Raw genomic sequence first — 20,732 nt, forward strand, 5'->3', positions numbered from 1 at the left:
GTCGTCATGGGCACCTTTGCCCTGGGGGCAAAATTCAGATTTAATTTACTTTGTAATATCTTTAAATTTTTACTTTCTTACTTGTAATTTATTTGAGTAATAATTTTGTATATTTAGACACATTTATTTACATACAAGATATATATAGTGGTACTACGTAAACGAAATTAATAACTAGCTTAAATCTAAAATATGCCCTTGATGCATTTTACCAAGGATGCTGGCGGCATTTCCTCGCTGTATCGCAATGCTGATACGTTGTGCGAGGAAGCCGCCAGCTCTTCGGTCACCAGTTATTACATAAACCAGACGCTTCGCGATTTCTGCAAACAACTTGTGCGCGCTGGGACCTCAATAGACCTAGAGTTTCAACTAAATGTTTTTATAGATATTTATAAGTAGGTACTTATACCGTAATGTACTTACATTTTGAAATCCACATTTTAATGAAAACTGATAAATACCTACCTTCCTAGGTACATATTAAAATGAGTTGTAACCAATTTTTTATACAAGGAGTTGCGTCCATTTAATTTTGCATGGTCGCGTATTTGATAATTCGTCCTGGCCTGGGCTTAAAGTAGCAATCTCCTTGGAAGCAAAGTCTAAAACTGTCGAGGCTATGTACTGCAGTAGTGGTCATGTAATTAGGGTTGCTACTTTAAAGTTATTCCTGTACTAGCAAAACACACAACCGGAACAGATTAAATTATCCAAGTTAAAATACTAGATATTTTCTGTAGGTATATTACCCCCAAAAAGGGTAACTGGCTTACATGAATAGCCCATATAGAAGGTTGTAATAAAAATATAAAAACGTGAATAGACAACTAAAATCAACCACAATATGCTATAATTTCAATCCATTAATCAAACCTGCATCAAATTAATCCCAATGGCCAAGTAACCCTCCAGGGCTAACGTAATCCGATTTTATGTTATATGTCCAGTTTTTTTATTGTTTGTCCAACGATAACTAAACTAAAAAAAAAAAAAATCGGTATTCAGAAATTCGGTCTTTTGTAAGGTCGAAAAATGAAATTCGTGATATTCAAATGAATACTCACGTTTTAGTAATTATTACGGGTGCCTGTCGTGCCGCATCACGTTCAATTCGGCATGAAATATTTTTGGCATAAAAATTCGGCATAAATAAATTCGGTAGAACTGCGACCCTCAAGATAACGAACCAGAAAAGTGGGTTACGTTAGGTTAGAACTGCGACATCCAAGATAACGAACTGGTGCCAGAAAAGTGGGTTAGGTTAGATTATAACTGCGACCCCGAAGTAAACGAACTCTTGCCAAAAGTGGGTTAGGTTAGGTTAGAACAGCGAAGAAGAAAATGAACTGTTGCCAGAAAAGTGGATTAGGTTAGGTTAGAAATAAGACCCTCAAGAAAACGAACTTTAATAATATATTCGGAATATCGTTATTCGGAAATTAAAAAATTGGAATATTTAAAATAGGAATCACGTCAATTCGGAATTATAAAATTAGGAATAAGGGCAATTCAGAACTCGTGATTTTAAAAATCGTAAATGTTAAATTCGGCGTTTGTCACTGTCGGAATTGCTATAATCGGAATTATGTGGTTTTGGAATTTAAAATTTCGGAATAATGGCAATTCGAAATTCGTGATTTCAAAAATCGTACTTTATTGTTAAATTCGGTGTTTGACACCATCGGAATTGTTATAATCGGATTTATGTGGTTCGGAATTTACAAAATGTTCGGGCTTTACGGGTTTTCGGAAATAAAAATCTTCGTGATTTTCATCATTCGTATCATTTTCATCATTTGACAAAATTCGACATTCTAAAATTCGGAATAAAATTTCTCGGAATTATGTAGGATATTTTAGAATCGCTTCAAAAAGCCAAAAGGGATTTTTCAAGAACTGCGTGCGGGTCAAAAAATTTGTTTTGACCTCTAGCAAAGATAGATATAACTCCGTAATAGATGGATACAGTCTAAGGAAAAAACGTGCCTCGAAAATCAAGAAAATTTGATTCTCGTTCAGAGGGCGCTACTAGCTTTGGCCTACTGTCGTATAGATGGCGTTGACGGTTTCGTTTGTTATTTAACAATTTTAACGCATATCAGTGAAAGAACATGGGTCAAAATCATAAAAATAATTAATGCAAATAAAAAAAATCATTTATCCATATTTAAATACATTTTATCGTATTTTTATAAATATTTATTTTTAGTTTTAAAGTGTGTCGACAGATGGCAGTGAATTTACTGGGGTTACAAAATTTACCATGACAGTACCGCTCTAGTATAAGTTACTCTATGCCTCTAGTATGCGTGTGACAAATGGGTAAACTGTACAACGAGGAAATGCCGCCAGCATCCTTGGAACAATGCCTCAATTTAGATTTAAGCTAAGTTATTAATTTCGTTTAGTAGTACCACTATGGGTACACTACATACTTCCGAAAAAAAAAATTCCGAATTTTAGAATGTCGAATTTTTGGTACTATTCCGTTTTTTTATCGTGGGTTTTTTTTATCGTTTGTGGTGTTATGAACGGACTTTTTGAAGAGATTTTAAAAGCATACCACATCATTACATTTCAGCCATTTTTTTTAAATAAAACAAAAATAGTTTTCAAATCATACCAAGTTTGGTCTTCTCCAGATACGATATGGCTGATTTTTTTTGTATAATATACCACAAAATGATACCCGAGATATTAACTTTGCTACGAGGGAAACACAATTTTTTCCCCATGCCAGCGGGGGGAAAATACTAACTCAAAAATCAAATCCAAATGAACGCTATTAATAATAATAATAATAAATATTCTTTATTGCACCACAAAGAAACAAAATTTTTAAAACAGATTTACAATGTAAATAATGGTAGCAACAGGCGGTCTTATCGCTGTGAGCGATCTCTTCCAGACAACCTTAGGGTAGCAGGATATGAAGAACAAAAGTCTATTCAATATTTTAGGTAGGTATTTATATTGTAGGTATAGTAGGTAAGTATAAACAACTCAAAATTTTCATTAAATTACTTTGTCATTCTTGTGGATAAAACGTAACCTTCTCATCAGTTCTTGAAAATTAAAGAGAGCCTTTACGAGCTGGTGTGGTGAAAAATAAGGTGTCGTATTCACAAAATTAATTACCTACAAGATTCTAATATCATTACTTTACAATCTGTGGACTGACTAAGACAAGTATACGTATGCACATACACCACTGTGGTTCATAAATTATGTAATTTTTTTCTTTTAGCAACATACGGTGCCAAGTCTCAAATTTACCCATTTTTTTAATGTAAAGAAAATACTGCTTATATTCGAGCCGGTTTGACCTTAGTCGGCGATTGTTTGATTGCCATATTTTAATTAGACCAAGGCAATGAAATTAAAATTAGGGGCAGTATTCAAAATACCACCAGGGAGCGTCTGTTTTGCCACAAGCGGGAATTTCGCCTGAAATTATGAAGTAAAATTCTTATTACTGACCCAATTTATTTTAAAAGATATTTTGGTCAAAGCGAGTGTACGGTTGCCAAGTAAATGATGGGATATCATACTTGCAATATTTACAATATTTGCTAGTTCTATAGGTAAGAACTTCCAACCTTTCATATTATCACATTTTATAGTTGCTTATTTAGGTTACGAAAAAATCCTTGTGAGGTATTTACTTGTAATTCGGTTCGAGCTGTGACCTCGCGATTTTAAAAAACCGGCCAAGTGCGAGTCGGACTCGCGCACCGAGGGTTCCGTACTTTTTAGTATTTGTTGTTATAGCGGCAAAAGTAATACACCATCTGTGAAAATTTCAACTGTCTAGCTATCATGGTTCATGAGATACAGCCTCGTGACAGACAGACGGACAGACGGACAGCGGAGTCTTAGTAATAGGGTCCCGTTTTTACCCTTTGAGTACGGAACCCTAAAAAGACAAGTAAGCAAAAATAAAACGATTACATATTATATTAATTTAATAGGAAATTCATCTAACAACACTTGTGCGGCATGGCCTTATAAGTCATCATGACATTTTAGCGCAGGCGCAGGGACGTCACCGCATAGTGGATGCGTTCGGTGATAGAGATAAGGCCGTGTTGTACGGTTGCGTTCGTGGCCCACAAATGGTCTCGCCGCAAGACCAGCGCTGACTGGTTAGCATTATGCTGAGACGGGACCATTTTGTGGTAAACTAGGTATATACTTTTTTGTTTTAAATTTACTTTTTCTTTGTAATACGTTTGTATGAAATGTAGTTTACCATGAATAAATGAATTCTATTCTATTCTAAAATGTAAGCAAATGTACCCCCATCGAGGGTTCCGTACAAATTTAACGTATTTTTTATTTTATTTTATATATTTTTATTTTATTCGATTATCCGTGCCCCGGAATCACAATAACCGTGTTACCAAATAGCTTAGCGGCCACAGGCAATCTCGAAAATTGGCTCACTGGGACTCTGGCGGAAAATCCTGTGAATGATAGCTTTTAACTTCGTTGCAGAAATTAGTTGGCACAGGCTGTGCATACTCCTGGCTGTTTTCAATCTGTGTATTATTTAATAAACAACATTTATTTTTTAATTTACTTTAAAAATAAAGGGCTCAATTTGTCTGTAATTATGGTCGATTGTTTGGTCTCGTTGATGTAGTTCATTTTATTAGGATGATGTCTAATTTTATTACTACCTACCTCTAGCGATTTAGGCTGTAAGTTTCTTAATAATGTTTAATTAATTAATTAGTCAGTGTCTTATAAATGAAGATGTAAGCTTCAATCTGTAAATAAACTAGTAATTACTTTTTCAGGCATAAATCTACAAACATCCAGAAATAATGAAATCGCAACTGGTGTTATACTGAACGGTATTCCGCACAACGTCTCAAAATATTGAGCTCACGTTTGTCCCAAGTAATCATTCCATTGTCGAGAAAAGGTTGGCCCTTCCAGCTCGCGAGTTTTACTAGTTTCCTTTACCCGACGGTAATATTCCTTATCTTTTAGGTATTGTCGAGCATTTTAGGGAAATGAAAAGTTAACTGAAAACATTTTCCGCACCCTTCGACGTAAAACTTTTTACTGTTCTATACAGAAAAAATATTTTAAAATTATTTGCAAACGTTGGGTTCCGTCGGTTCAAAAAAGCTTCTAAGTAATATTTATTTTCGTTACTTTCAAAATTATTTCAAAAAGGTAAAATTTTTACCACATTTACAACGGAATAGTTTGGTACATCACTGGTACATGGGCACCTTAAACATTGTCTTCCTGTAGATTTAGGATCAAAGTCATAGTTCAATGTACATAACAAGAACGGTACAAAATTAAGCTGCTTACGGGAACCGATCTAATCTGATAATTTAAAATTTATTCTAAAACAGTTCCTCCAGAAAACTTTAAGTACAGTCAACAGCAGATATGTTATAGTTGATCGTTTCTGCATAAAAGTTTTATGAGGGAGTGTGTCAACTATCTCTGCAGCTAAGTATACCATTTATTTTCACAACTTCGATATTTTTCATTCTTTACAGAGTTTCAAGGTTTAGCAGTAAAAACGTTGGTTTTATGTTATGGACATTCAACATTAGGCATTTATGTAAATTACGTAGGGTTAGTATCTCGAGGGAAATAACCGCGTATCACTAGAGCCCTGTGATACCCTAACGTGTTTTATTATCTTTGTCGGTCTCTCCTTTACGTCTGCACTTTTAAAGTTTGTGTTTGGTACGAGTATTAGCTGCAGCCCAGTCAGTAGTGACCTAGTGACTGCCAACGAAACTGAAGGTGCTAGGTTTGAATACTTTGAATCTCAGAAAGGACATTTATTCGTGTGATAGCCTGAGTTACGGATGTTATCTATGTATTTGAGTATTTATCAATCTATCTTCTTATTTTTTATATTTTCTGTCGTAAAATAGAAAAACAAAAGTTTCTTTAAGTTCACGCGATTAAGTCCCGTTTCAATTTAAAAATTATGAATGCTGTTCGCTTCGTATACAGGGTATTTTAATAGGGAACAGGGCCCTTGTGTTCCCTCGTATGTCCAATGTGTCATTAGACGCGTCTTTATTTCGCCAGTAGGTATCACTAAATACACTTAAATATTATAATATTGAATAATAAAATTGGTGAAATAGGCGCTAAACTTAACCCATTCCGCGCTACTTTACACGTTGTCATTTTACCTCAACGAAGCATTTTCGCTTTTCGCTACATATCGGGAAAACCATGTTATCGGCTACGACGTAGCGCTACGACCGTAGTTCAGCGGTGAATGTGTTAAAACAAATTGAATAATTGATAAGTAGAAGATTAAACCCTGGGGATTATCTATTAAAAACCCGCATCAATATCCGTTGCGTAGGTTTAAAGATCTAAGCATACATAGGGACAGACAGACAGTAGAAAGCGACTTTGTTTTATACTATGTAGTGATGATGATTAACTGTCCCTACTGATATCTTTTGCTACATAATATTCTATGCTTATGTAAAATATATAACCACCAACATACAAATCCACGCGTACAAAGTCGCGGGCAACAGCTAGTAATATTATAAATGCGAAAGTGTGTCTGTCTGTCTGTCTGTTTCTCTTTATGTTTAAACCGCTAAACCGATTTAGTTGAAATTTGGTATAGAGATAGTTTAAGTCCCGGGGAAGGACATAGGGTAGTTTTTATCCCAGAAATCATCCTTTAAGGGGGTGAAAAGGGGGGTGAAAGTTTGTATGGGAAATCGATAAAAAGCATATTGGAAAAAAAAGATAAGATACCCAAATTAATAACTCTACGCAGTCGAAGTCGCGGGCAAACGCTAGTATATGTATATTATTATTATATACATAAAATGGCGTTGGCTCGCTTAGAACTATAGTGTCTAATCTAGTGATGTAAATACATATTTATTTTAATGTTAGCCTTCATCAAACTACGTCACTAATTATTTATTATGGGTTTTGATAATGTAACTCAATGTGAACCACTTTTATACATAGTGAATATAATGATGTCATAAAAGACCTTGCTTAGCTAGTATGATTCTCGCCATGCTATAGCAGCTTATAAATTCTTATAAACAAGTTATTTAAATTTTATTATTCTGTAAATCGGGTAAAAGGTAAATAAAAACCGGCCAAGTGCGAGTGCGAGTGCGGACTCCCGCACGAAGGGTTCCGTAAAATTATCTATAAAAAGGGCAAAAAAACACGTTTGTTGTATATTTATTTTATTCTGTTTTTTTAGTTCCTGTTGTTACACAACAGCGACACATCATCTGCGAAGATTTCAACTGTCTAACTATCACGGTTCATGAGATACAGCCTGGTGACAGACGGACAGACTGACAAACGGACGGACAGCGGAGTCTTAGTAACAGGGTCCCGTTTTACTCTTTGTTTACGGAACCCTAAAAACGTCAAACAAGTTTTGACTACATATGCTTTTGATGAAGAATCAACGTTATTACTTCGTTGTAAATAAACCTTTTGTACTTTGTACCAGCTGTTGCCCACGACTTCGTACGCGTGGATTTGGATTGGTTATTATTATATTTTACGTGAGAATAAATATTGTGCAGCAAATGATAGCATCAGGGTACATAATTTATTCATAATTTTAAAACGCATGACGTTTAAATGTTACAACCTACGAAGTTTTAAGCCCCTAACTGAAAAAAAAACTTGTTCACGATAGGAGCAGTATTTTCCAAACCGCTGAAACATATTTTCTTATATTCCAATATCCGTTTTGCAAAATTTATAGTACATTATGTACTATATCGTTTTAAATAGAAATTGAACCCCATTTTATTCATTATTTACAATCACAATTCCAATTATTAAATTAAATTATTAAATTACAAAAAAAAAAAAACATAACATAAAAAAAGCACAAGCAGCATAATTAACAACTAATCAAATAACCCACCCCGAGTCACTCCAGGCGCAAAAGTTCCCAACACGCTCGCTACGTTTCCCCGTTGAACCGCAATAGATAACCTTTGCACCAGGAATGACCCGGAGCGGGGATCAAGACCCCTCTCACGCAACCGACTCCCGAGCTCCCTAAAGAAGGCCCGTGCCTCCGAGCACCAACACCCAGTTGTCTCCACCGCGAGTGGAACAAACAAATAACTGCCTAAGCACGCATACTTTTCCCGTTTTCTAAGAGCGGCTATCTCAGCAGCTGCCCCCGCTAAACCTACTGTGCGACTGATGTGCGAAGCAGCAAAAGTGCTGACACATGTAGCGTCCCAAAGCAAGCACTTACCCTTCTGCCAAGACACCAATGTAATGCCATCCGGCCTCTTGCCATCCGACCGGCTAAGGCCCGGGGGCTCCAGCGAGCATGGCACATTTGCCGAGATGAGCGCTCTGCGTATAATATCGTTTAGAGCGTGATGGCGTGGGAACCTTCCTGCACATCGGCAACCTTCGGCACCTTTTATTCATTAAGAGATTAATTTAAGGAAAACTCGGAAATATATGTTCTTGTTTTCTAATATCGGGCCCGGCGGCCGGCGCGCGTACGAGAGTATGAAGGTATCGCGGGCTGCGGCAGCTCGCGTATCTTAGCTGTATACTTTTGGTTGGGTACAACGGCGCCCCCGGCGGGTTGGTCAACGACACCTCCTCGTAACTCATGAGGCCCTGGTACCTGCTCCTTGCCAAATTCAATTTTAAAACAGTTTTTTTCTCGATTTTGGCAACCGTAGCCTATGGAGACTAACAAGCAACGCTAAGCGGTTTTCGTAGGATATGGATGTTGCTATATGAAGGGTGTCACATGCGCGTTTATGAAATATGAAGCAATTGTTGGCCACCCAATCACAAAGCAGATTTAAGTAGGCTAATTTGCATTGAATAGAGTCTCCTTAAACAAGAAATATTTTACTGAAATGTATGAAGTTCTATTTTCAAAATTTTTATAATTGACTAAACCGTATCGATAAAATTCTTATGCTCGAGTCGGAAGTGCCATAGACTATCCAACGTTGAAAAGAGTAAGGTTGTAGTGTTGCATATGAAGTCGTAATACACAGATTATACTTGACGAGTAGAAAAAAGAAACTTCCATATTAATCAAATGTTAATAGTTAAACAGTTAGTATTGTGTGTTTCATCTGTCATACTCGTACTGCCGGCCGGCCCTCGCTCGCCCCGGCCGCGGGCGGCGCGGCGGGCGAGCCGGCCGGGCCGCGCACTGCGCAGGCGCGAGGAGCGCGCCCGTGCCCGCCAGTCCGACCAATTAAAGAAGGCTCCCTTTCGATGCATATTATTAGCAATCAGTTAGCTTCTTAACTCAGTCGGATAATATAATGAAAAAGCACGAGTGGAATAATACACTGAAAGAGCACGCGTGTTTAATATCTAGGATTATGAGCCAAAAATCGGTGGCATAAAAACGTCGTTTTGAGCAAGTGTGTTGAAATAGTTATTTGTGCAACAAGAGAGGAAAGTTGGTTTTTCTTGCGAGTGTTTATTTTGAGTCCCGAGAAAGCGAAAGATTCTACAATTGAATCACGAGCGAAGCGAGTGATTCTAAGGTAGAATCTTGAGCGTAGCGAGGGACTCAAAAACACGAGATGTAAAATAACTTTGCTCTCGTGTTGCACACATCATTTTTCACCTCAGTAGTGAGAACCAGAAATATTAAAGGCTAAAATGTATTTCGAATTACACAGAAAAAACAGAAAAAAAAGTACTATAATATGTACGATACGATACGATACGATACGAGACGAGACGGACCGGACCGGACCGGACCGGACCGGACCGTACCGGACCGTACCGTACCGTACCGTACCGTGCCGTACCGGACCGGACCGTACCGTACCGTACCGTACCGTACCATACCATACCATAAAAAAAATTAATAAAAGTATGAAGTTCATGGCCTTCACTAGATTAAAAAGCTACATTGTTTCACTCCCTGGAGTGAGGAAAGTCGCACTTTCCTCACTCCAGGGAGTGACGAAAGTAGGCTTGTTCGAGCTGCTGAGGTGAAAAGAGTATTACTGTCACCTTTAGGCATCAACCCTTACCAGCGTGGGCCCTTCGACTTTGTCCAAAGGCGCGCTTTTTTACGAACTGTCGACGATCTCAAACTCACAAGCCATATTGAACCTCTTATGTCTAAAGAGACTTTTGCTCCTTATTGTGTGCTTAGCTTATACGAAATGTAGGATGGGCAAGCTCTGCAGTATTGTTTGACATGACGCCTACGGCCGCTTTCAGCCGCCATCAGTAGGTAGGAAATGAGTCACATCCTACCTAGGTACCTAACCTAAAGGGTTGCGCACTGTAGCCGCCGTGCAGGTCTCTAAGACTCAAATAAAAAGACTTCGATTTGAAGTGAACTGATATAATCTTCAATAATACTGGTTACAAAGGTACAGTTGACAAAATGGTTTAAAAGTGTAGAAGTGGTGGTTATGGTATGGAGGCTGATGAGAGAGTGATTTAGCGAAATTGAACAGTAAAAAGGTGGCTTAAATTTAGGTGCCTCTAATTGGCCGCGATACAAATTATGTGGAGCGCTCCTATTGGTGCTTTAAAAAAGCCTCCGCATACTAACCGAGCCCGACGGCTGCGTTTAGCTGCTGCTAGGAATATTTTAGTTGCGTTCGCAACACGCACTATAGTTTTTTTAAAGTATTTCCTTTCGCAGACTATGGAACGATGCCATGGTTTTCCTGAGGGACTTGTAGTATGGGGTTATTCAAAAAATATATATTTTTAAAGGGTCGGCAACGCGCATGTAACACCCCTGCAATTGTAGGAGTCCAAATGTTATGTACAGGCAGACGAACAGACATGACGAAACTATAAGGGTTCCGTTTTTGCCATTTTGGCTACGGAACCCTAAAAATGGAATACAATGGCATTCGGATCACGCGTTGGAAACGCATGCCAATGTTAGGCTAAACTAAACGTTGCTAATTTGAAGAAAAATATTTTTTTATTGAAAAGATGATAAACACAGAAGTTACAATAACCAAAGAGGATATAATAAGATAGAGCGGTCATAGTAAATTTTGTAACCACTGTAAACTCACTGCCATCATCATACTTTAAAACTAAAAAACCGGCCAAGTGCGAGTCGGACTCGCGCACCGAGGGTTCCGCACATTTTAGTATTTGTTGTTATAGCGGCAACAGAAATACATCATCTGTGAAAATTTCAACTCTCTAGCTATCACGGTTAATGAGATACAGCCTGGTGACAGACAGACAGACGGACAGACGGACAGACGGACGGACAGACGGACAGCGGAGTCTTAGTAATAGGGTCCCGTTTTTACCCTTTGGGTACGGAACCCTAAAAATGAAGATTTATAAAAATACGTTAAAATGTATTTAAATATGGATAAAATATTGTTTTTTTTATTTGCATTAATTATTTTTTTTATGATTTTGACCCATATTCTTTCACTGATATGCGTTAAAATTATAAATAACAAACGAAACCGTCAACGCCCTCTATACGAGAGTATGCCAAAGCTAGTGGCGCCATTTGATCGAGAATCAAATTTTCGTGATTTTCGAGGCACGTTTTTTCCTTAGACTGTATCCATCTATTACGGAGTTATATCTATCTTTGCAATAACGATGAAGATTGGATAAAAGAAAATATGGCTACTTATAAAATAAAACTACTAAAACCGTTAGTTAGATTTAACTAGAAAAAAATAAAAAATGCCTAAAACAAACCTTGGCCTCTTGGCAGGCAGGCAGGCACTCCCGTGCTGTATCGCGATGGCAAGCCTTTGCGCGAGAAAGCTGCCTGCGCTTCCCGAGCTCCTTGTGGAGCCCACCCGAAACCCTGGTTTGAAGGTAAATATGAATCTAAAATTTAATTAAAAAAAAAATTTTTTATTGCCACAACAACAAAAAAATTGCACGAAATAAAAACAAAATACACTTCATTGCACAAAAAAATGAAACAAAACATGGTGGTACATTTATATCCTTTTAACCAGAAACTGAGATTATTTTAACATGTTTGTCATAATTCTTATTTTATGCCGGAAGTCAGGTGAGCACAATTATTTCAAAGATACCTACGCTGTAGTAAAGAGAGTCATAGTAAATGATATAGGTATAGGTACCGCCATAAGTGCTCTTTGCGACTCACGCTGCATACGTTACGTAAGAGTTAGTTACCTAAAGCTATTGCGCTGCCATGGAGCTAAAAGGCCAGTAGGATCTGTGCAAAATTATAAATATTAGGAATATGTGACAATATTTGGGATAGAAAAATGTTTTTTATCTCCACACATAGGTATCATAGAGACAGACCAAGCTAACTCTGCATAGCATTTGCGATGACAGCTTGGCAATAGTTTCATTGATGTTAAATTTCTCGTTCATTAAAGCACGTATTAACGCAACGGATGATCAATAACATTTATTAATCATTAGCCATGTTAAATTCGTAATTATTCTATTTCATCATCAATATTAAGAGGGCCCGGCCGTCTGTCGCTGCAGCATTTTCCATTCCAGCCTATTCTGGGTTTTCGTTTTTACTTCCTGTTACGAGTAGCTACAGCACCTGCATTTTTTTATCCGTGTCATGTATGATATTCTGGGTGTTCCTCTTTCTCTTCTTTCCTCAAGGCGGTAAAGAAGTTATAAGTTTTAGTGTTTTTCTATTTGAATATGTAAAAACCGGCCAAGTGCGAGTCGGACTCGCGTTCCAAGGGTTCCGTACATTACACAGTTTTTAAACAATTTACCTATTTCTTATGTGAAACGTCAGATGTCTTTAAAAAATCTGTAGGGGTCGGATCAAAAACTAAGTAATTAAGTCCGACTCACGCTTGACTGCACATTTTTAATAGGTTTTCCTGTAATCTATAGGTAAAGAGCTATTTTGTATGCTTTTCAAAAATTTTGACCCAGTAGTTTCGGAGATAAATGGGGGGAGGGGGGGGGGGGTTGTCAGGTTTTGGCTATTTACTCAAATAACATCTAAATTATTTATTGCAAAATTACAAAAAAAATATATTTGACATTCTCATATGAGCTCTTTCATTTGATATGTAACACGATATAATTTTAAAAACTTTATTTTTTAATTTTCTCATTTACCCCCAAAAGTGGCCCCCATGTTAAAAATTCATTTGTTTACGTTACATATCCATCTTTGGGTCACAAACTTACGTATGTGTACCAAATTTCAACTTAATTGGTCCAGTAGTTTCGGAGAAAATAGGCTGTGACAGACGGACAGACAGACAGACGCATGAGTGATCCTATAAGGGTTCCGATTTTTCCTTTTGAGGTACGGAACCCTTTTTTTTTTGTTTTCGGAGTGGGAAATGCATTTACGCACCGTCCCCCCGAGGTACGGAACCCTAAAAATTAATTAAAGCACTTGTAATTCTCAGTTTTTAGGTACTACTAACTTGGTCGCAGAATGTATGGCTAGACTAGGTGAATAGTTAGTTTGAATTGTGGTGGTCTTCTGTAAGTTCTATACTTGTCTGAAATTCATGGTCACCCGACGCGCTATGGCTCGGATCGGTCTGAGTGCATCGTGGCATGCATCACAGTAAATGTCTCTAAGCCACAGGTACGGAAAAGTCCAACTCATTTAGGTACACGTATACGTTGGAGCAAAAATGGGTTTAAGTAAAATTTAAACTCATCTATACTATACATAATATAATCAGTTATCGCAGCCATTAGAGCGCGCATAATGGTCCTTATTAGCAAGTGTGCTGTGTTGGTTATTCCACTCAAAGCTGCTATGTAGGTACCGCATTGTATCAAAGATCCGAGAGTGTAGGTAATGATAACCTGTCATAACAAGTATTGTGCATGTCGGAGCGTGACTCGAAGGGCGTATTGCAGCGTTACAGTTCATACGTTTAGACGCCTGTATAAAATCGATTAGCAATATTTGGCTGTGTATTACTTAGGGCCAGTTGCACCATACGCACTTGACAGACTGATTAACGTCACCCGGCGCGCCGCGGCGGTTTACTATGAAACTTTCCATACATAAAAATTAGCGAAATATTTAACGATGACAAACAGTTTGGTGCAACCGACCCTTAGTTGTAAAGAAATTCATCAAGTTAAAGACAGGTAGAAGGATTAGGTATAAAGAACTTAGGATTATTCTGAAAGCTTATAGAATCCAACGCTCTTTAACTATTTAGCTAAGTGTTTTATTCCAAGTGTTATTTTGATTTCTTATGTGTCATTAGAAGTTTACTATTGTGAAATAAAATGTGTTGTTTTGAAAGATGTGTCCCGCCGAGTTTGTTGCCGGTCCCATATTGGGATACCCTTCTCCAAAATTTGAAGGGGGATTGAAATCTTCTTGGGTCAGAGGTGTGGGGTTGGAGCCGGCGTGGCTTTATTTGACGTTCATAAGCTCATTTTAATTAATGAACTTAAATGATAAGCTATCTTTAATAAAGATTTGAACGATTTCATGTGATCCTTTTATTTTTAATTCAATCAATTTACATCCAAAGAGTGATTAGTTATTTTCATTATTTAGTACTAAAATATACTAGTTAAGTATGGTTAATGAGTCCAAATTTTTATTTCATGCACTAGTAGCAGAGATGGGCATTATTCGAATAAATTTTATTCGGAATAATCATTCGAATAAATAGTAATTCACGATTTTTTTATTCAGGAATAATTTATTCGCAAACAATTTATCCTCGAATAAATCATTCGACCACTTTTCAAATGACAAATGATTTATTCGTTATTTCATTCGAATAAATCCACGAAAATATTAAAGTTTTTTGGCTTATTCAACTCAAATACACAACATGAATAATGACATGTTTAATATTACTCGTTTTTGCTGTATATTCATTTGTTCTGACATATTACAGATTGTTCTGGGTTAAAGGATTAGCGTGAACAATCAATTACTCACACACAAAGTTAGTAACTTTCTAGCCTGGCCTAGAAAGAGATAACTATATATAAAAGAGTGAGAAAACCTCATTTTCTTATCAGTTGTTTGCTTCAGAGCTAATCTCACAACGCATAATTTATATTTATCAGTATCTATTTAGTTGCTGTGCATTGCACATCACAGTTGCCAAATAATTCTAAACCGAGAAAAGTTAATATGATATTCTAATAAACAGTTATTTTATTCGCGAGTAAATTATTTGACAAATAATTTATTCAATTAAGAATAATCATCCAACTATTTTATTCGTCATTCGCGCATAATTTTGTTATTCTTATTCGTCATTCGTATAAATTTTGCCCATCTCTGACTGGTAGCATACTAATTATAATTAGGCTGTAAAGTTAATACATCCAGTTACTGTGCCCCACCACCATAGGCCATCCCCCCATCATGCATATAATTACAATTATAAGTAATTAGCCGAAACACTCGTATCTAGTAATTGCTAATGCTTAAAAATTATTTAACATATTTATTTAATTTATAATATTACCTATATAGACTCCGTCTAAACTAATTCTACACTAATACTATAACTACTAACTAATTATAATAGAGATTCTACACTGACTTTCATGGAACTTCATACATTTTGACGTTTATAAATGATACATCCACACTATGTTATTGCAAGGTCCTTCGGTCCTTGCAGAGTAGTAAGCTTGGTACGACTAGGAATATTTTTGTGAGGTTAAATACTTTTAATTTGGTCCAGAAGGACCTATGTGACATCCAGGCGGCTGAATGGCGTCGGATCGCACAGGATAGGAACGAATGGCGAAACCTAGTATCGGAGGCCAAGATCCACTTCGGGTCGCTGAGCCAGCGAAGTAGTAAGTAGTAGTAGTAAATACTTTTAATAGGCAACATCATAAAATATTCTTGTTCGTTAATAAAAATAGATGCGTGGCTATAATTATAATTTACAATCATGCTTCGTGTAATAGATACACGTATACATATAACGTAATCCGGAAATTATAATCACTCATAACACGAGTCCGGTACGACTCAACCGATAATGTTAAAAATATTTTTTATTAAAAGTATATTATAAATAAGTCTTATTTCCTTGAATTTTTGTATAATATATGTTACCGTAAAAGCCCGTTTTTAGTGAAAATGTGTCTTATCTAGTTTAAACTAATTTTCCGTATCGCCTCAGTGAAAGCTACTAGTTTTAACTGGGATTTTTTAGTCAAAACCAGTTTTAACAAAGTACCTTGGTGAAAACTAGTTTTGACTAGACCCACCCACACATGTTCTAACCATGATATGATTAACTCGTTACTCTTTAGCGCAAGCGTAAACGATTTGTATGGAGAATGTGTGGGTCTATATTGGCACCCATGAAGTATAAGTTCTGATTTTGTTTACCCATAACGTTTCCATCACGGAACAATGGTGTTCCGGACCTTTCGGAGGCATGCGCGAAGCCGAAGTCAACACGTAGAGGCCCTTTTGATACTTTGATGAAATGTAAGGGGTACACCGAGCAAATGCTGTCCTTGCCAGTGTCTTGTTAATCATAATTTTAAAACTTATAATATAAAGAAATATAATTTCGTCGTCATAATTTTTAAAATCATAATAAAATTATCAATAGTCATATTGTAATAACATAAATGGTTATAATATCACTATCGGGATAAGAAATTAAAATTGGAAGGTGAAGGGTATAAAGTTTGAGCTTAGTACTATAATATAATGAATAGTACTGAATCATATGAATGACTCGATGGGCCAAACTGCACGTACCTACATCGAATGTGAACTGACGTGTAAAGGTTGACGCTCAATCGCAGCAGCACCCGTGCTAGGACGCTCAATCCCGGGTCGTTAAACACATATGAAACATAATTTTGCAACGCACACTAGCCCAACACACCAATTAACCGGATGTTATATCCAAAAATTCATTCGATTGTATTCCTTGTTTATTTGGTGTAATCGGTGTAATGCGGGGTAGGACAGCAAACTGATCTTCACACCCTAATAATGAGATTTGCGCACGAGCTACATCTTTGCATTACCTTAAGAAACTGCTCTCACCGGGTTACATTTGCCTGTGTTGTGAATAATAAAATGATTACTACTACTACTAATAATCTACTACATTTGTAGGCGTAGGTATGATGGATGGCATTATCCACGTGTTAAAAAACAGTCACCTTTTAACAACGCGCAATTGGAAGAGACAACCACTGTCATTATGTCCCTGCTTTGCCTTAAGGTTGACTGGTAGAGAATGCTTTTGGCATTAAGCCCACCTTTTGTACGATAAGTTTTTCTTTTGTGCAATAAAGATTAAGTGCTACTATCAATTCCTACAGGTTGATGCCGTGTTTTCGGCTCTCCGCGCTCATCTGGAAAACGGGCAGACAAAATAAAACAAGGGCAGGTTGTTTTACATATTTGGTTGTTTTATACCATAAGCACACTAAGCACAGTTCGTCAGAGTAAAATGTGACTGTGTTGTGTATAATAAATGATTACTACTATCAATAATAATCTACTACATTTGTAGGTGTATGATGGATGGCATTATTATCCACGTGATAAAAAAACCGTCATCTTTTAACAACACGCACTTGGAAGAGACAACCACTGTCATTATCATTACCACGCTATGGCCTAAGCAAGTGCTACTATCAATTCGTACAGGTTGACACCGTGCTTGCGGCTCTCCGCGCTCATCTGGAAAACGGGCAGACAAAATAAAACAAGGGCAGGTTGTTTTACATATTTGGTTGTTTTATACTATAAGCACAGTTCATCAGAGAAATGTGAAACTACCAAGAATGAGTAAAATGTGAATGTTGAATAATATATTTCTTACGCGATTGGAAATTTTGCGAAGCAAATTACACGGGATTGGTGAAATAATCTTGCTTCTGACTTAAACACAAATATTTCATGAAATAAAACTATGAAAACGGATTATATCGCGTATATTGAATTTATAATACATCCTGACGTTTCGAACCCTTCGTTCCTTTTCGTTTCATTTCGATATAATCCGTTTTCATAGTTTTATTTCATGAGTAACTATCGCGGTAACCGAAGGCAATATTATGTACACAAATATGAATGGACATCAAGTATTACATATAAGTAAGTAAAGTTGCCTCTATCCATCGGATAATATCGATTCCTATAGATAGATTACAATATGTATATGCAATTTGAGATTAATACATTGCTCGTTGTAAGCGATTAATGATCATGTTCATGACCGGTCACAAGTTATGGTGGGTAAGATTCCGTGATCATGCATAATACCTACATAATGTAAGGTACCTATATGAGGTGATATTAAAATAATGCAAATTACATCGAGTGATATAAACATGGAGCGAGATTAATTCGATTAACCACCTATTATCTTAAGTTTCTCAACATTTTTAAATACTAACGCCCCACGTTTTTATTTTAGTCTGAGAAAAAATTCCGATTAATACTTAATCCACTGATATACAGCGCGATTCGGGAAATGAATTAGAGATTCACTAGATATGAAGTAGTAAAGATATGTGACGTCCCACGGCTAAAGGTACCTTATGGCGGTTGGCGCTTACGCTATTATCAACGCCGCTCCAATAAATATTGAATGGCGCTATGCGACGTAAGCGCCAGCCGCTGTAAGGTACCTTTTGCCGTGGAACGTCACATATCTTTACTATTTCATATCTAGTGAATCTCTAATTAATTTCCCGAATCGCGCCGATAGTGACGAAAAGTGGCGTTTAGAATCCGCCTCGAGTAGAATACATTGCTACCCGTCTTGCATGATTAGAATATCATAAAAAGTCATTGTCACGGGAAATCGGTTAAGTAGAAAAGGTAGGTAAAGGAAGGTAACGGTAGGTAGTCGGTTAGGTAATAATATACTCATACCTACCTATATAGTATACCTTATAATATAATCATCCGGTATTAATCCGAAATTTGTAGTAACTATGCAAATAAACAAATGTCCAAAATTTACATGTATGTATCATTCCATTTGGAGTTGAAACTCTAGGTCCATGGGGTCCCAGCGCGCACAAGTTGTTTGCAGAAATCGCGAAGCATCTGGTTGACGTAACTGGTGACCGAAGAGCTGGCGGCTTCCTCGCACAACGTATCAGCATTGCGATACAGCGAGGAAATGCCTCCAGCATCCTTGGTACAATGCCTCAAGGGCCTATTTTAGATTTAAGCTAGTTATAGTTATTAATTTCGTTTACGTAGTACCAATGTATATATCTTGTATGTAAATAAAGAGTATTAGTCATCTTTATGTATATTATAAAAAAATATATATATATCAGCACTACTTTGAAAAAATCTCATATCTCTCTGTTACTCAAATTTGAAAGGCAGTAAGTATGCATCCCATACATGATACCTATAGATACGAGTTTTTTTTTAAGTAGTGCCGATAGGTACTTGTATATCATCATGGTCAACTCTTGATCGTAACATCTCGTACAATAACTGTATCCATTTTTTGTAACCTTTATTTAGTTTTTTTTTCTCATAGATACATACATCGGACCATGTCCAAGAGCTAAGATCTTCAAAATTGTTTTTGTTTTTTTTTTCGCCTAATACTCTGCGGAGTATCGATTCGGTGTAACAGAATAATAAACACTGTCCATTTAATACTGTACAGGGTCAGATCTCCAGTGAATGTACACTTAGACAATTTTGCAATTTTGAAAAAGAATGTAATTTTTGCGATTTTTTATTACTTTCATACTTTTTGAGTTGTAGAAGAATTTATCAAAAAATACACAGTAACATCCTAGTAAGTGAACATATTTATGACTGTGAACACAAAACTCAGAGAATAAACATTGATTCATTCACTGGAGGGTTTACCCTACCATACGGTAGGTAGTCGCCATTAAAAAACCATTGTCCAAGAAACGCATGCATTAATAACCACTCATTCATAAGCTGTACTTACGTGTAACGCTGCAATTTTTATTACCTAACGCTTATGAAACTAGTAACCGGCAGTTATTTTCACGGGTTGTTGCTCAGTCATTTGACTTATTCGTTCGTCATGTTTCTTTGATCGCAACGTTTAGTATCCTTGCGTCTTCAAAAGCTGGCGCGCGTCGATAATGCCGGCTGAACATTGATACACTCGGAAATTTTAAGTTTTACGAGAGCACAAGTTACACCAACGATTATATAAATATATATTTTGCCATGATATGAGATAGTTGCGTTAGAACCTAAGTTTTGAGGCAGATGGCCAGTAATCTAGTCTAATAATTACTATTGCAATTAGGTATCATAATTGATTAATATTCTGCTGACCGTTATTAATAAACATAAAAACAAGCGTTTATGAGTGATTATCGGACTATAAAATCTCTTAAGTGAATATAAAAAAGACGTGACTCGTGTTTAAAAAACAACAAAAATGTCTAACGTTCCATTAGTTCGTAAAGCGATCGCTGGCGCCGCTCGACACTCGTCAATCCCTACCAATGAAAACAACCCCTTAGTGCTCCAGCCTGCGCAGGAGAGCCAATGGACCCCCGCGGCTTTGGAAAGGGCTGGATCTACCCTAAAGGCTCTCAATCGAATGGCCAAGCGTCCGCCCGTGCATATACTGTTTGAAGATATTAACTATACCGTGAGCTCACACAAAGGTAAGTTAAGTACTGTCCGCGCGCCATTTCCGTGCATTGGGAGGTCGAGGAAGTGGGAGGGTGTGTGCCGCGCCCGTACGTACAAAATGACACTACTCCGTCATGACGCCCAACATTCCTAACATTCC

At 37.0% G+C, this 20,732-nt stretch overlaps 2 protein-coding genes across 2 annotated transcripts in view; both read left to right on the forward strand.

Moving 5' to 3' along the window:
- The window catches only part of LOC134741954 (uncharacterized), a 275,994-nt gene that overhangs the window by 149,045 nt on the left and 106,217 nt on the right, over positions 1 to 20,732 (forward strand). The gene's annotated exons all lie outside the window — the stretch shown is intronic.
- LOC134741887 (ATP-binding cassette subfamily G member 4-like) overlaps positions 20,334 to 20,732 on the forward strand; it is a 174,246-nt gene continuing 173,847 nt past the window's right edge. Inside the window, exon 1 of the mRNA XM_063674783.1 lies at positions 20,334 to 20,604. Within this exon, the coding sequence (XP_063530853.1) occupies positions 20,373 to 20,604 (232 nt within the window). The 5' untranslated portion in view covers positions 20,334 to 20,372. The remainder of the gene's footprint in view (positions 20,605 to 20,732) is intronic.

The sequence above is a fragment of the Cydia strobilella genome, chromosome 1 (genome assembly GCF_947568885.1).
Source record: "Cydia strobilella chromosome 1, ilCydStro3.1, whole genome shotgun sequence".
NCBI lineage: Eukaryota > Metazoa > Arthropoda > Insecta > Lepidoptera > Tortricidae > Cydia > Cydia strobilella.